Consider the following 18,417-nt stretch of genomic DNA (forward strand, 5'->3'; position numbering starts at 1 on the left):
AGAACCATCTGATTATTGAACATTTTAATTAATCGAAATGAAATTACATGATAAATATAATTCAAGGTTATTTGGTCATCTATTTTGGCCGGCAGCATTTGTAATAGCCGCACACAGCTGTATTGTACCAGTCCACGTATTCATGACTGAAGCAAGATAGGCGACACCATCCACGATTGTTGGCACAGGAATGGCTATCTGAAGCTGATGAACGTTGTTAAGAAAGAAGCTGAAGAACTTAATATCTTAGTTTTATTACATGAACTTGATACTTTACTCCATACAGATGCGGTAACCAACTTAATTTGTAAAATATGCTTACACCAATTGGAGAGACCTTGGGTTCCAAATCATCACCGTTATATATACACACATGACACAATAACTGCATGCATGCACACACTTATATGCATGCAACAGATGTGGTATGTGGTTTATAGAAATCCATGTTTAAAGAAAGTGTACAGTAAATAGTAATTAAACAAAAGTTAAAATACATATACCGCTTGAAACGACAACCTGCATATTAAATACGTTTCTGCAACTGACAAGAGTGACATTGCAAATATATAGCTAAAAACAACATCACGCGAGGGGCAGGCCATAATGAAGAACTTAAAAATGTACGTCATAATATTTAAGATTTATAAAACAATCATTTTAACGACTGAACCCATACTAATGTATGAGACATACGTGGTTATTAAATTGTTGACATTAGCTTTTTAACCTATTGCATAATTTCAAATAGTATCCTTTTACATCACCTGCAAACCCCATTCCTCTTCTCAGTCTTTCCTTCAAACCTTGAACAGAGGTCGTACGTACCCATAAAGCTGTTACATTTGTTAACTGTCTTCTTTCAATGAATGTTTATTTAAATGGTTTCGCTTTTGCTTTTTTTTTAAATGATTTATTATAGTCTTGCAGTCGTGACCTGAAAATAAATCGCAGAGATGTTTCACGTATATTATTTAAAGTCTTAGTATATTTGACAATTTCGCTACCATTATTTTACCAACGAAAATAATTATCTTTAGGATAGAAGTCATATATTCACATAATGTGAATTTGCACGTAATCGTTTAGGAGGAGCTGCTGTAATCGACGGTAGGATAGACCTTGGATATCACATAGTCATAACGCTGTATCACCATAGCCTGATCACATTAAAGGATACATGCTTTTTGAACTCCATTACTAATCAGGACAGCAGCACCGTATATGGCTAGAAGAGCTAGAAATACATAAGGACTAACTACAGCCCCTACGAATACCGGTGGTATCGCCACCTGTCGCGTGTGTCGCACTTCCATCTCTTCTATCGCTGCCATTATATTGTGTGGCGACAACAGCAGTACCAGGAAAAGCAGGCAAAGACCGTTCTTTTGGTTCATGGTTGATTTTTTCAAGAATCCTGAAAAACAGGTATTGAGCAGAGAAATAAAACTGTGTATCAGTTAAATTTGCTTTATCTTCCGCCCAAAATTATTGTTATCACGAATTATCTTTGACAATTTATCAATAACGTTTTTACATAATGGTAGCTACTAATGGCGTTTTAAAAGTTCTGAATGTCAATATGAATAAATAGAAATTGACAAGTGTAAGTGTTTGAATTTCAACTTGGAATCTTGAATGAGAAAAAATATTTCGGGAAATATTTTGACTGAATAGTCATTACATGTCAATACCCATTGTCCATCACCTAGTGGTCAACTGTCCATCGCCCAGTTATATAGTATCCAACAACCAATTCTTTACTCTCAACAACCAGTTTTTAACAATCCACGAACCAGTTATTTTCTTTCCAGTTCCCATTTATCTACAGTCCACCGACCATTTATCAAGTATATATCCATGATTTATCAACAAATGGCTATCTACTATCTATCTAGCAGTGATCTTATAGGAAACCCCAGTTATCTACTCTCCAGCTACCAGTTATCTACTATCAACACCCAGTTATCTAATATAATTATCTATTTCTAACAAGCAGTGTTACATTGATTGTGACATAAAAGCAGTAATAATTGGCGTGTGCCACAGTTTATATTGCCTATACTATCAGCTGACAAGGAATGTGCAACGTTTCTGGTTTTTAAAAGTTCTGGAATGGTATAATTTACGACCAACATACTGTTAGCATACACATACCAGCTTGTTTTATCTCACGTTAGTGTACTTGTAGGAAAGTATGTTTACCTCTACTCGACATTGATTGTAAAGTGAATGCAGTGCACAATACAACATATACCATTATGATTTAAATCTAAACCATTTTATATTAAACTCTAGTGTGTGCATGCATAAACAAATATATAGATACGTCAAGCAGCAGATAAAAGGGGTTTAAAAGCTTATAACATCAAAATGTAATAACCCAACAATGGGCTCATATGTTTTAACATTATATGCCTGGTTAAAGAATTAACAGTAAATCATATTAGGCATAAAAAAACAACTTTAAGGTTTTTAAAGAGGTGAGTATAGCCAAACAAAATGTATACTTTATTAATCTTCTTTTTTCTGTCAAAAATCACAGTGACTATGGTCAACTACAAAAACAGCTCAATCCAAAACTACGTCCAAATAATGAAGGCTAACATGGATGTGTGTTTGAGAGAGGGAGGCGCTAGGCCGAGACGGAGATAATGGTATATTTCCTTGTGACATTTTGAGAACACATATTCCCTCCAAAATTCAAATTTAAAACATTTTGTATATATATATATATATATATATATATATATATATATATATATATATATATTTGTACCCGTTGCCCTCGGATGCGGGAGGTCGTGGGTTCGATCCCCGGCCGAGTCATACCAAAGACTTACAAAAACGGTACTAACAGCTGCCTCGCTTGGCGCTCAGCATTAAGAGGTTAGTGTTAGGACTGGTCGGCCTGGTGTCAGGATAATGTGACTGGGTGGGACATCATGCTACATGTCTGCGGCATGATGCCCCAGTGCTAGACATCACTATAAACTGCCACATTGCAGACATCGTAGCGATATGACTGAAAAAATTGTTAAAGCTACGTTAAAAATCCAAATCACATCACATCACATGTACCCGTTGCCAAGCGTAGATTAAACATGATTAGACTAGCGCAAATACTTTGAGTCTATACCTATTTGGATGTGGATCAATAGACGAGTAAACCATGTATAAGAATATGATCAAAGAAAATACTCCTTCGCTGATATACAAGATTACACGATTCCTCAAATGATTAGCTACACTAAATCAGTATATAGGTTTGAGTTTTCAAACCAGATGCAAAGCGCGTTATCTGACAACTACAATGTAATGTAACAAAGAATGCGATGATGAAATATGCGAAGGAAAAGAAAGAACGTTCCGTTTACAATGTTATAGATTCTCAAATACAGAATCTGATCTCAGGTTATGTATGGGTTATAAATAAGCAATTAAAAAGTAGCACTGCGCTCAGGAAAAGATACTTCCGAGAGTTCCAAATAAATCGATTCAAACAAGACAAAATAAAAAATATGTGTCCTTAGAAAGAAGTAGCATTTCATTCTCAACAATTATCACTGATATGAATACTTTAAATCGTTATCGAACGATATATCGATATATTTGGCTGACCATATCAATAAGCTTATTGTAGAACCACCTCATATCTGGAAAGTTCACTGAAATTCTTCTATTGAATAAAGCCGTTTACTTAAAAGAAGAAACATAACACTAGGCCCTGAAATCATACCCATTCGTTTTCATCATTACACGCTGGAAGAAATCCTACAATTACTTAACTATACGAGTATTATACTATTCGAATCTCTCTATTTTCCTAAGCAGTGATAAAAGAACATTATTTGTCTTCTGTATACAAGTGGTTACCAGAGCGATCCAACAATTACAGAGGTATACAGTTTCTGGATACTTTGTGTTAGGTCTTTACTGGTATATTGAACACACAAATGAATACATGTCTGATAAGAGAATGACAACCAAGATTTAGAAATAGTCCTACACATGCTGCAATATGTTTACCATTTAGGCATTAGTTCAAACATATAATTAAAAAACGAAATGGACATTTATTTATCTTTTTTAGGATTCAATAAAGCTGTTCATTACGTACCTCGTGATAAATAGAGGATATATATGCTTTCATAAAGGTACCAGTTTATCTTTTGAAAAACAGGGTCCTAATGAACAAAACGGTGACCACGCAAGGAACCCGCTTTTGATGTGTGGTTAGTGATATATCAAATAGTCGTTCCGATGTTATATCGACAGGGATTTCTTAGTCTAGACCATGGCATTACATTAGTTGGCCATATTATAGCAGTCGATATGACTTGTCACACGATTTTGAATCATCGTTAAAGGCCGAAAATTAAAATTGATGTTTCTAAATACTGTAGAACCTGCTACACTTTTCAAATGGTAGGAAACCCAAAACAGAATATACCTAAGGTTTATCTCCAGCCCATTCCTGCATTTGACAATCCATTTAACAGAAGAATAGTAGGCTGATTCAGACCCTTTCAAGTGAACAAACAACCAATACTTCTTGACTATGAGACATAAAGAAGCTATCCCTTTGAGAAATAATACAATTTAAACCATTGTAAAAGCTTTTATATTTCTACTGCATTCTAACAATTATAAAATATTATGTCATCAGTTTGCCAACAAATTAGGCATGAATTAGGAGTCCAGCAGTTTAAAACTTCTGCCAGTAACCTTAAAAAGTCAACGAGCGTTTAAAAGCTTTTTTCAAAATAGGTGAATTTGACTCAGACATAATGCTTCCATAAAGGAAATGATGCGTTTAAAAGCTTTTTTCAAAATAGGTGAATTTGACTCAGACATAATGTTTCCATAAAGGAAATGATGGGAAAGAGGGTAAAGATTTAATGTTGTTTGGTGTTAAGGAATCAGTTCGACACTCACTGGACGGTAGTCCTTTGATTTTGGACATACTGTCCTCGGACCATAAAGCTATTAAAAGAGAAACTTATTTCAAATTAAGATTCCAAAAATTAATCTTGACTATATTTCTGATTTCAAATAAAGTTGTCAAAGGCTTGTGAAGTAGCGAGAACTAATATCCGTTAAATGTTTGCTTCAATTGGTTTGCTTGAAAGCAATATCTAGTTTTTGTCTGATAGACCACGTATTTCTTCAAACACCGCATCTTTGCCCTGCTGAAAAAGACAACCAAAAGACGTTTTTTTTTAAATCGTTTATTATACAGTTGAACGTGTGTAAAATTGCCTTTAAAATATTTAAAATTGTTAGCACTCAAACCTATGCTGTTCGGACTAGAGCTTTCTTTTAATGTACGTCATTATTAACAAAGCCATCATGGAAAAACACAATATTTGTATGTTTTGCTCCTCATCAAAGAATAACCTTAACCATTCATTTAATTTATCAAGAGGAATCTATCTGAATGATTTGGCAATATATTATGTTGTAACTCTTTTAAAACATAATGGATGTGTGTTAGTCACAGCTTTGCTGTGGATTCTTCGTGGTAATTATTTTCTTACATGTGAAAATGTTTTGTATTGGTTTTGCCATTTCATCAGTTTTATTAATTATCTTAACCTAACCCCACCTACAAAATGAAGCAGAGCAAAACAATATATCAAACTAACTAAACAGTTAAGCATCAAACAAAAGATCGTGTTATTTGAAATGACATCATATATTTCAAGTCGTGTGCAGTGCATCGAAGACACACTTAACACATTTTGTGATGCTTGAAAGCCTTGTTGTTATCTTTAAATGTTGTTTGGCTGTTTTAATTCATAACAATATTTTCCACTTGTCTTTCAGTTTATTTGCAAAGACATTTAGATAGTTAGATAATTATAAATCTCAAAAAGTAAAACAGCATTGCTTAAATCAAAATCAAGGACACAAAGGCTTGTCCTGAATATTAAGACCATGGAAACAATTAACTTTCAGAGGACCAGCGGTTATTTCAACACCTGCCTAAATCATACACAAAATCACAGAAAAGAAAATGGATGGATGCAATTGGAAAGATAGCAAGATGATGAATTGATTATACAAACATATCACGAGGAAAACTAATCTTGGCGAATAATAACAATAGTAAATGGAAGTCTACATAATTTATGAGAAAACGTAAAACTGTGTGCAACTGTAAATATGTTAAGCGTTCTATCTGTTGACTTCTGTCGCAGATGGCTAAACATAACTAAATAGGAATGTGTTGGTGAATTTATTTTCGACATTAATAACGTATGTACAATGTTGAACGGTGACTCTATTAGATCCAGAAATATAATGTTACAGAGGCTAAACGCTACGTATATGTTTACCAGTGGAAGCATACAAATGTACTACAATATTGGCGAGGAATTTGATACCAGAACATAAAAGAAACCCTCAGTTATTTAGAATGGCACACTTTATCCTCGAGGAACCTTTTGAATAATATTTTTAAGTTTGTGTTTCTTTAACAGCTTATTTTAATAATGGATAGACACGAATGCAATAAAAGGGATAGTACACATTTTATTAAACGCTTAAAGGTGTCAACAACATTATCCGTGTTATTGCTATTCACAGACTTTGCCGTTCAGGTTTGCGAAGTCTCTAATGTTTTCTACTTAGTCTATTTCTGTTGCGGCTTGCCTCGCCTTTCACAAGGCAAGCCTTTGACAATCCAGCTTTTTGAAATGAATGTTCTTGAATTTATCGATCCGGCACTCAATGCAGATAGACGCAGTTTCAATTTTAATGACGTAAATCTGTTAAAGTATCTTATATCATTTCATTCATGTAGTAATGTTTCATTATTCATCATACAATTTGTCTAAATTATCGATCAGAAGAAACCTGCAAATCAATGATTACAGACTGAATATTAATTTGAAAATGTTAGCAGTTCAAGTGTTGATAAAGATTTCCTGTGGAACACCACAACATAGATCAACTGGGCTGGAGTGTATTCCATTTGCAGATACAATATCGCCCCAATCCAGGCATCTGGCACATTATTATATTCACGATTACAGGCAATCAACACGTTCAATAGTTTTACTTACTTGCAATACCACTGGAATGCTGTCGGAAAACTTTGTACATTTGGACTCGTGAGCTATTCAAATGCTGTAAGTTCTTTTTCAACTTGTATTGAAAGGAAATATGTTGCTGTTTTGAAATTTCGCAACACGTGATGGTTCCGCTATACTCTTTTTCTGTGCTTTAGTTTAAGACCAGTGATTCTTACCATCATTGGCATTTCTTGTCTAAGTAAGTTGAAAAGTGTTTTTCGTGTCCTGCAAATGCTTGACTTTTCTCTCCTAAAATCTTTTCTCTATCACACTATACATTTTCAGGCTTTCGCTCTTTGAAGACTTCACCACAAGCATCGTGTGTGTCATCCTCCTATTTTATTGCAACTTTTCAGCGTATGAGTATTATAAAAATATCTATCAGCTTGAAAATGTATTTGTATCCACTGTTGTCCTTTCCATACGACTGGCTGCCAAAAATATATGCCTGCTACTTGTCATACACCTGACTAACATAAATAATAAAATAAATAATTTTGTTTCTCGCTTACGTGTGTGATTTGTACGCATACTGTTAAATTATTAATTCCTTAAAATCATCGCATTAATTACAATTTGTGTCAGATCTGTTCTCATATTGACTATTATTTGTGTAAGCTTCATAACTTCTAGGACTGGAATAGAGACATCTTCAATACATAACCAGATAATACATTATGTTATATACATTTTTAAGGGGTTATCAATAAACCAACTGGACATAAATCTTTTGTATGATCTTATATTTTCAACACTATGCAACATTTCTACATTCCTTACATACCTATGAATTATTGCAGATTTATGCCAACTTTTCCCATTGCTACAGTTCAACCTAAATATACTACTTTCCATACTGAGTCGCTGTGTGTTGCTTTAAATATAAATTTGTAACCACATACATTACGACCATTTTTTTCTTGTGGTGAAAACTGACTTTATAACATTTGCAAGATCTTCCAAATACACAGTAAATTCATCTTGATTCAGATAACACACATTAAATTCAAGATATAATGATACTTATCTTCGTGGTATCATCATTGAAAGTTATATGTAAAAATAATCATTCTTCAAGATCATTGCACGATTTCTGTTTTTATATTTAAAGTCAACATTCAATCCAATTTTGTAAACAAAAATACGTATCATCTCTTTATTGTTGACTGAAAATCAAACTCATCAATTATTTACAGCACTTCTCTGATAATTGCTGAATTCAGCACAATGTAGCTTTTTTATCATCATTTGTTATTTGTAAACAAATTTCAAATTTATTTTCGTTCGTTGCACTTGTATGCAAGAAATTAGTATTTTTTTTTTTTGTTTTGCGTGTCCACTAAAAAGTTTGTTGATGCAATGATAGCTATATTGTGATTAGTTAAAGCATACAAGAAAACCTGGTTTTATTAATTTGCAGACAACAGGTTGATGTGTTAATCCAAGGATACTTTAGCTGAAAGATAGATCCCTTACAATACATTTTTAATATACGCATTTTTGGGGAAAAGAAGGATACATAAACTCTTCAAAATATAGAATACAATAAATGTGTAAACAATTACTCAGGTCGAAATTCGATGTGACCACAAGTGTTGGTAAAGAAATTTGACTTTTATGCGCTGTTAAGTAGCAGCATCCGCATATAATGGAAATCCCTGAAACAACTCGCATATGAATCATACACAAACATACCCAGATAAATAGTAACCATCTTTATGGTAGTTTTTCAGTAATGCTTCCCATTTACATTATCTTTACATACAGAGACATTTTCAAAAGAAAGTTAACCAGTGATGAAGAAATTCCAAACACTGGGTGATACATTTCTTAGGACTTTACGGTGCAACAACACTATTAAGTCCACAAAGCGACACGAAAGGTAAAATGAGTTATGCATTTATGGATGAAATGTGGTTCACGATGAACGAGCGGGGAAAAGTAAAATAAAGCAATGAGATGAAGATGAAAACATATAAAAGTTCATTATCATCGGGTTATTGTAGATGATATGTATAAAGAATAATTTTGATTAAAAAAAAGATATTTAGAATGATTGTAAGGTCAGTGTTTGTATGGTCGAGGCCAGACGATATTCTAATGCCAATGGTAGGTATGATATGTAATTTATTTTCGTATAAAGTTCTTGAGTTCGGTTGGAATAAAGGTACATAGGCTGGCTTGAAAGCGTCGGATATGAATTTTACGGAATGGCCCGTGCCAAAAATGTAAATTTCGATTGTCAAAAAAGTCCGCAGTGTTGGTATTGTCTGTCGATATAGCAACATCTACGACCAACAATACGTAAAATGCGGAAACATTACTTACATGTGATCAGCCTAGGGATTTATAGCTGGGTTAACACACACACACACACACACACACACACACACATATATATATATATATATAGAGAGAGAGAGAGAGATAGAGAGAGAGATCCTTTCCTACGTTAATATAAGATATATGTCATCGTGTGATACCAAGAATATATTTTAACGCGATTTGTAGTACCACCAGATGAAATATACCCGGTATTAGCATAGCAAAAAATATCTTTTATCATAACCAAACTTATTCCAGAATCGACGTTTAAAAGATTAAACTCACTCTTTGGCAAAACCCGTACCCAGCACCTTTTCATAAATTCACTTCACTTTCATAGTATGATCGTATAATCCGTAATGTAAGAAAGCGGTAGGATTGGTTTCACCTAATGTCACAGTAAAAAAAAAACTTCAACGAGACGCTAAAGGCGTCTGGTCAAATTTCAGTATCAAAGATAAATTTCCTTGTCTGAAATATAAGGCATTTTCTATTTATGTTATATCTCACAATGTACTCATCTGAGGTTATTGCACGTTCAACTTTTGTACTCACACACAATCAAGCTTCGCATGGCAAGAAGGGAAAACTTATAGTTCCACATCTGGAATATTGGAATGAATCGAAATATGCAAATTATTTCGCCAGTTAGTTTCTTTATTACAAAATAATATATATATATATATATATATATATATATATATATATATATATATATATATATATATATATATATATATATATATATATATATATATATATGTGTGTATGTGTGTGTGTGTGTGTGTGTGTGTGTCTGCGTGTGTCTGCGTTCGTGCAAAACACTGACCCATATATGGTTTTTAGTACTCTTTTTCGTGACATATAAACATATAAATACATAAATAATTAACCAGCAATGGGTTTACTTTCGAAATGAATGAATGAAATTATTATACATACCGAAAATTGAAATGCTGCGCCGAGAAGTCTTTGCCAGAGAAAGATAAAATTAAGATGGTTAGTCGGAATACAGTGTTGAAAATCCACGCATTCAGCAGGTAGTGTGAGTATTTTTCAGTCCTTCTCAGAAAACTGAGCGGAGACAAATGTGTTGAACAGAGCAGTCTTTGGCGTTATATATGGTCTGTTCGCTATGGTGACGTGCCATCTGTGAGTATATCTAAACCACAATGATTAAAGGATGGCATGCAAAATGCTATGTAAACATTTACAGGATTTATAACTCGTTAGAGCGCGACCGACATATAACGTATTTCAGTGTTGGTCATATCTGACGGATATAGCGACAAATACGTTGAAAATACATAAAACGACCGAATTAAAAAACATAAAATGCTTCTTATTTGCCCTTCGAACGTACCCTCTTGGGTAGTTGTTGTTGTTCTTGTGGTCTTTATAGCCATTTTTCAACACAAGATAGGCTATATATACATGACTATACATGGCGGCCAATATAAATGGTGGAGGAAGAATCCAGGAAAACCCTGGAAAGAACAACTAACCCACGAGAGACTACTAACAAGCTTTCTCACATGCCCGCATTGGCCGAACATGAGACTCGAACCCACGCAGACATATGTGAGATGGCAGTGATCCGTAACGGTGAGCGCTTTAGACCACTCTGCCACTCTTGGGTCGTAAAATCATCAAGCATGAATAAATAAGGCAAATTTATATGAAACACTTTCAGGGGGCTTGACATCGACATAGAGATGAAACCTCTATATAAAACAGGGAACCCATTAGTACCATTTTCAGCGTCCATTTTAAAGTAAAAATAGAAAACATCAATAATGATTTTTTTTTTATATCTTTGTAACACTGTTCTTCAATGTATCGTGGGTAATGCCTTAATATATGACAGCTTATAGTGACATCTAGTACTGGAGCATCATGCCGCAGACATGTAGCATGGTGTCCGACCAAGTCGCATTATCCTGACACCAAGCCAACCAGTCCTAACACTAACTTCTTAATGCTGAGCGCCAAGCGAGGCAGCTGTTAGTACCATTTTTATAAGTCTTTGGTATGACTGGACCGGGGAACAAACCCACGACCTCCCGCATTTGAGGCTGACGCTCTGATAGACACATGCATATAATGTGAATCCAATTTCCGGTGTATAACGCGTTTTCATTTTTATTTTGGTACTTGACATACATTCCGAACAATAGATCAAGCACTATCACCTCATTGTGAGGTGTCACATCTTTGGAGCACATTTGGTTCTACGATTGATTGCAAGCTTTGACCAAACCTAGTAACACGCCGACGTATATGAGAAAATGTTGATTTGTAAATCATTCCATCTACGTTGTTTTGAGTTTTTTTGAAACCATTCCATGACAAGGAGTTAGTTTTAGAAGTTTCAGTGATGAAAAAATGAATGTCTTTTTATATTCATTATATGAACTCGTTTAAGAAATTCGGTTTCTTTGTCTTTTATCCATCGTATAGGATTAATCATCTTGCATCAAGATAAAATGTAAAACCCGCACTAACCCTACACATGCTTAAAGAGTCGAAGGAACTATCCAAGCCATTTTTAAAAACACAGCTTTAATTGTACGAAGCTAAAGGAGACTTTGTTCACCAGACCACAACATATTGCTAATGAGGGACAATTTGTAGAAATCCATCTTGAAGCTGTACATTTATTTTAAATGTTTCAATTTTCATAATAAAATGATACTTATTCGCTCACACTCTTTTGACTTTCTATTTTTATCATTTTGTATTTTCAATTTAATGTTAACATATTTAAAATAAATCGCTGCTAGTGACCGCTTTTTCAACAACAACAACTGTTACAATAACATACTAATCTTGAGCTGTAAATGAAAATCAAAAGGACTTAATAATAAAATAAGAGTAATTGCATAAATATAATAATATGGTCAAACAATTCATCCATGTGCAGTTGAATTAAATATAACAGCTGAACTCACAAAATAACAAAATCCGTGGCATCCTTTTGAGAAGAAATATTACTGTTTTGGCCAAAATGTATTATGTGTTTCAAATGGGTTCTATGTGAATCAAAATCTACAGTAATGACGAAAAAATCTACAATATAAAATGGTTTGCCATCCCAAGTCTTCAAGCTGTTCTATACATGTTGTTAACACACACACACACACACACACACACACACACACACACATGTAACTCAGGATCATAACGCTCAATCTATCACGTACGATACGGTCTCTTGGTGTGGTTTCATATATTAAGTTTGATTTAACAGTACTTCCAAATGTAAGTCTATTATTGATATTGTGCACATTTATCCTTTGACACCCACACAGGAACCCATGGTGCAAAAGTCAGCTAAGACCGTCCTTTTGCGGAAAAACGTTTACAGGTACAACAATATAGATCGTCTGTGGGCCACCCTGGCCAGTCACGAGAGTTTTTCCATTGCATGATTTGAGTCCAAACCAGCCCAAACCATCCTTTTCCAGGCGACCGTGACGTAAGGGTTGTAACCAAAAGCCCTATAAATTATATTAAGCGTCCCCTTCTCAGAATGTATGTGCACAGTTTTCGGAAAGATAGTTTACAAGTATTCTCTCTGTGCACCAAACCAACAAACACAATCACATAGCCGTCTACACGGTCGAACAGTACCTTATTATTATTATTATTATCATCATCATCATCATCATCATCATCATCATTATCATCATCATTATCATTATTATTATTATTATTATTATTATTATTATTATTATTGATTTCTTTGGTTTGAAAAATTCGTAAATAAACTATTTACTTTCACTCTTATGATATCCCAGTCTTACATATTACTTCAACCAAATGTCCGTTTTGGGATAAAAGGAAAAACGCATAAACTGATATTCGAACTATCTTGCAACAAAATACTTTCAGCAAGAAGAAAAAAGACAAATGCATATATAAATTCAATTGATATATATTTCGCAAAATATGAACTTCACTAAAAATTGGAAAAGTACGAAATTGCACTTCTTTTGGTGGAATGGAACATCTGTCAGGTGAAATTCAAATGCATCATAGCTTACGCTTTGCGGTTGCGGTTATGAATCTCTGATACAAACAATGGTGCCAATAAACACGCACACATACATATTGCGCAGTTATTATTTCTTGACTATGGAGGAGTTCCGGGAGTTGGTTCCTTTTGCACTGATCTTTATATTGTTCAAAATGTCACGCAACCAGTTGACACAATACTTTAAAAGTTACTTTGAATATGGAATATGGGTTATGGGAGTGAGTTAGTCTTAATATATCGTTATATCTTTCATGATGTCAGACAATCAATTTAAACGAAGTATTTAGCCTATTGCAGTGACAGCAGAGACAAAAAATGATTTGTTATGTATGACTGTCTGTCGTAGTGACATCCTTTAGAACTTAGAAATGACGTAAACACTTTTGTTTTTATCAATGTAGGTGTAATATGATGTTTGTTTACATCCAACAAAGCATCTGGCACTTACGGAACAATACAAAAATCATTTCTTAGGTACAGATCTGCATAGGTCACATATGGAAACGACATTGTACATAGGCCCGAAGAAAAAAAAAAGTTCAAAATGCTTAAGATAACTTGATGTTAAAGTAATGATCCCCAATCAGCTCTCAATAAACACTGAGAATCCGGAGGCATAATGATGATGTATGCAGCACCATTTATCTTTATGTAATGTTTGAAGATACTGGGGAAAGTTCTGTCTCCAATAAAATTACTAATCTATAACGCTGGGTCATTTGGTACGAATGGCTATATTTATTAATGTCGACTGACTTCTTGTATCGCTTCATTAAAATAAGAAAGTCAGTTGAGATGTAGTTCATACATAATCTTTACTATTCTCAAGACACGGGATTTGATACCCTCGTCCCCTACCTTCCCCAAAGATGGTAAAATTTTCATGCAAACACCCCAACGGAGAGAGAGAGAGAGAGAGAGAGAGAGAAGCATTCTTCTGGTCAGTCCTCTCCCTTAATTGATGTTGTGTGGGTCAGTCAGCATGTCCGATTTACCTCTCTGGATCCACTGTAGCCTTCATTGTTTTTATTTAAATAAATTTGTATGCTTCAATACTAAGTGTATTGTTTACTTCTTTAAATAATACGAATAAAATTATAAATACATAAAACAAGCAAATTATCATTTCCTCACCCAACACAATTATGAATAGCTGCAGTAGTTACAGAATAACAATTTGTAGCATACACACTGGGCAGCGATGTGAAGAATTCACTCCCTCCATCAATACCCAGTATAAACAGATTAAAAAAACATGCATGATCGGATATTTTGATATCTCTAATATGACTTTTCCTCAGTCTTATTCGCAACAGTAACAATATTCGCAGACGCATTGTAGACCACAGTGCGTGGTCTTCACACGTGGAGCCGCTAGCACTAATACTAATTCAGTCATTCATATTTAGTCTCCCATCGAGACCCTAGGGCGTGTCTAATGTTTGGTATAAAAATGTGTTCACGACCCGCCCAATCTTCCTAACTTGACCCTACGCCACACCCCGATGCGCCCAAGAAGAGTGAAAAATAAAAACCTATGGTGCTCCATCGATACTGATATATATATATATATATATATATATATATATATATATATATATATATATATATATATATATATATATATATATATATATATATAATTTAAAAAGAACTCCCAGTACTGTGAATAAAATGCAAATTATACCTAAAGGTTCTATCAGAAGTAATCCTAAAAGTTTTATCACAAATTCAAAAATAAAAGTGGATACCAAATGAATTCAAACTTTATGCCGAATGATTTCCAATTCTGAATGTGTTTAAGTCCCATTTGCCTGTAATAGCGTTGAGGTGCTAACAGTCTTTATGTATCACAATGATACAAACTAAAACTTCATTGAATGAGTTCACAATACTCCCAGAATTGTGATTTTGTCCGAAAAGTATTAATGAACACTTTGTAATTCAGTGAATAAAGTTAATAAATAAATCCTCTCAAATAGTAATGAAACATAACTTAAACTGGTTCCACTAAGACTGATGCGAAGACATGGAAAGAGTTATTATGAAGTAAACACAATTTATATAAAAGCGCAGAATCCAAAACATAAACATGATGAGGGTCATTTTCCTGTCTAATTCGTAAACACGTTGCTTCTAGAACATTCTTAGGTTTTAAAAGAAACTATACCCTGAACTCACCATCTGTAAACATGTTTACCTCCAAGTAATAATGATTTTAAAATATAATCTAAACTAATAGACAAATAATAGCTCTGTAATATGTTATTTACAAAATAACAAGTCGTAAGTCAGGTCGGCCCAACTCCTACCCTCAATTACATACATACATACATACATACATACATACATACATACATACATACGCTGTATCTTTAATATATCACGATATTTGTCAATCTTTCATTGATAGGAAACTAGGCTTGCACATTTTCCTTTTAATGAAAACTTTATAAAGATACAGCGTACCTACTATGCATAGATTTTAGTTATATCACATACAAATACGCACACCAGCTTTTCAAAACGAGTTAAGATTGCTCACAGTAAATTGTGTATTGGCAGAAGGATTGTGAACTCCATATATCCATGTCGATTTCGTTGCAAAAAATGTAAATGTGCTGCTACTGTAACCATTTTTTGCAAAATGACAACTTGTTTCCTTTGACAGCTTCATTTTATTCATACTGATTAAATGAAAAGAAACATTTATGATTTAAACATAAAAAATGGTTTAACTGAAGGACGTAGAGCACAAAAAAAGGTTTCATCTATCGGCTATCGAACTCTAAACGGGCTTCACTCAATCACAGACAAGTAGATTGAAATGAATAGTGGAATATGCGAAGTAAAGTGACGAACAATCAAAGGGTAATCAGAAATTGCAATTTATTTACAGATAACATCTGCTGTGTTTATATATGAAGTGACCTTTGCATCACACAAGCGCAATAAAACCACTATGGTTAAGAAAGCCTATCACCTTTATTTTGGCTGCGAACTTGGAGATCAGGACAAGAGGTGGGCCCCATACATATGCTGCATCACTTGTCCAACAAATCATTCCCAATGGTTGAACAGGAAAAGGAAATCTATGCCTTTTGCAATGCCAATGATTTGGAAAGAGCCAACATATCATATAAGCCTTTATTACTTCTGCATGGTGCCCCCAGTTGGGAAAGGTGTGTGAAAGAAGAAAAAGTGGACTGTGCATTATCAAAACATTCCATCAGCTATACGCCCAATACCCCATCGAGAAGCACTGCCGGTTCCTGATGCACCAGAACCATTCTCACTTGAGTTAGATGATGAAGAGGAAGTGGATTAAACTTCTAGTCATGAATCATCAGTGTCATCTGATCCATATTCTCTTACAACCTAATGCTCTGAATCACACCTCATTACACAACGTGAACTGAATGACAGGGATTTGGAACTAACCAATAGTATGGCAGAGCTGAGAGGCTCCAGACTACCGCAGTCGAATTTCCTGGCAAATGATTTCAGCGTTTCCCTGTTCCGTTACGGTCAAAATAATCTTGTCTCATTTTTCTTCATGGAAGGTGATCTTACAGCCTGCAACAACGTCGATCCTGTGATGGCAGCATTGAACAACGTTCATGATCCAGATGAGTGGAGACTGTTCATTTATTCATCGAAGATGAATCTTAAACCTGTTTTGCTGCAAAATGGCAATGTTTTTCCATTAGTTCCAGTTGGGAATGTAATCCATATGAATGAAACCAATGAAAACATGAAACAACTTTTGAGGTGCATAAACTATGACTAACATCAGTGGCAGCTTTGTAACGATTTAAAGGTACTTGCTCTCTTGCATGGTCTGCAGACCGGATACACAAAGTACTGCTGTTTTCTCTGCGCATTGGATAGTCGTGCGAACGATTCCCACTACATCAAGAGAAATTGGCCACTCAGGCAGTCACTGGAGCCTGGGAGGAAAAGTGTTCCGCATCCACCACTTGTTGAATCAAGGAAGATTTTTACCACCCTTGCACATCCGGCTGGGTCTGATGAAAACCTTTGCCAAAGCCATGAACAAAACACAAGCAGCTTTCAAGCACCTCCGTGGAATATGTTCAAGTTTAAGTGAAGCTAAGATAAAGGGGAATGTCTTTGTTGGTCCTCAGATTCATGAACGTCTTTGAGATAATGCATTTGACCGTGCATCACTGCGTGGCGAGGAAAAGACGGTATGAAAATCCCTCCAGTTAATAGCAACACATTTTCTCGGAAACAACAAGACAGGCAACTACAGGGTATTGGTGGAAAACCTTGTCAAGGCATATAAAAACCTTGGTTGTAGCATGTCACTAAAGGTACATTTTTTTCACTCTCATCTAGGGGTTTTCCAACCGAAGTGTGGTACACTGAGCGACAAGCACAGCAAGCGATTTCACTAGGACATTGCAAAAAATGGATAAACGCTTTTAGGGCAAATGGAGCCCATCAATGCTTGCAGACTATTGCTGGACAGTAACAAGAGATGCTCCATTTAATGAATACAAACGACAAGGCAAAAAGCGCCGAGTAAACATAGAATACAGAATATGTACTTATATATACGTAATAGATTTTTTGCTTCTGTTTCATACAAAAATTTATTTATATAACCCTTTTGCTGTTTTTAAAGTGTTACACCAACAGGAAAGGTGAAATATTAAAATGTAAAGCAACCATAAACATGAAAAGACCTGGATGTACAATTTATGATTAAAACTCTACTATCTACACTATATACACATACTTAGAATGTAAAATCTTTAATATCTTAGAAACAGTAGCCAATCAGTTGTTTTAATTGCCATATTGAATTCAGGACATCAAAATCCATAATAAGTAGCACATTTCATATCTGAAGCAGACGACATACAAGAATTTGTAGACCGGTGTAACTTAATTTTCTAAGTTGTAAAATTAAAACGTAAAAGGAAATTAGAATATTTTGAATTACAT

The 18,417-nt window shown here is 34.5% G+C and overlaps 1 protein-coding gene across 1 annotated transcript; it reads right to left on the reverse strand.

Moving 5' to 3' along the window:
• Window positions 1-9: 9 nt before the first annotated feature.
• On the reverse strand, window positions 10-10,512 carry LOC149799828 (big defensin-like). Its single transcript, XM_089959242.1, has 3 exons — window positions 10,347-10,512; window positions 1,181-1,417; window positions 10-204 (listed from the first exon to the last, which is right to left on the reverse strand). The coding sequence occupies exons 2-3, from the start codon at window positions 1,395-1,397 to the stop codon at window positions 80-82; spliced, it is 342 nt and encodes a 113-aa protein (XP_089815368.1). The 5' UTR covers window positions 1,398-1,417; window positions 10,347-10,512; the 3' UTR covers window positions 10-79.
• Between the last annotated feature and the right edge of the window lie 7,905 nt (window positions 10,513-18,417).

Source organism: Sinohyriopsis cumingii, chromosome 5 (genome assembly GCF_028554795.1).
Source record: "Sinohyriopsis cumingii isolate HCF-2022 chromosome 5, ASM2855479v2, whole genome shotgun sequence".
Taxonomy (NCBI): Eukaryota; Metazoa; Mollusca; class Bivalvia; order Unionida; family Unionidae; genus Sinohyriopsis; species Sinohyriopsis cumingii.

Bases quoted from the DNA above. Each gene is read 5' to 3' on its own strand.
- LOC149799828 (XM_089959242.1), bottom strand. From the start codon at position 1,397: ATGAACCAAAAGAACGGTCTTTGCCTGCTTTTCCTGGTACTGCTGTTG. The intron at 205-1,180 runs GTATCCTTTAAT...AACGTTCATCAG, and splicing joins TAATGGAGTTCAAAAAGCAT to CTTCAGATAGCCATTCCTGT.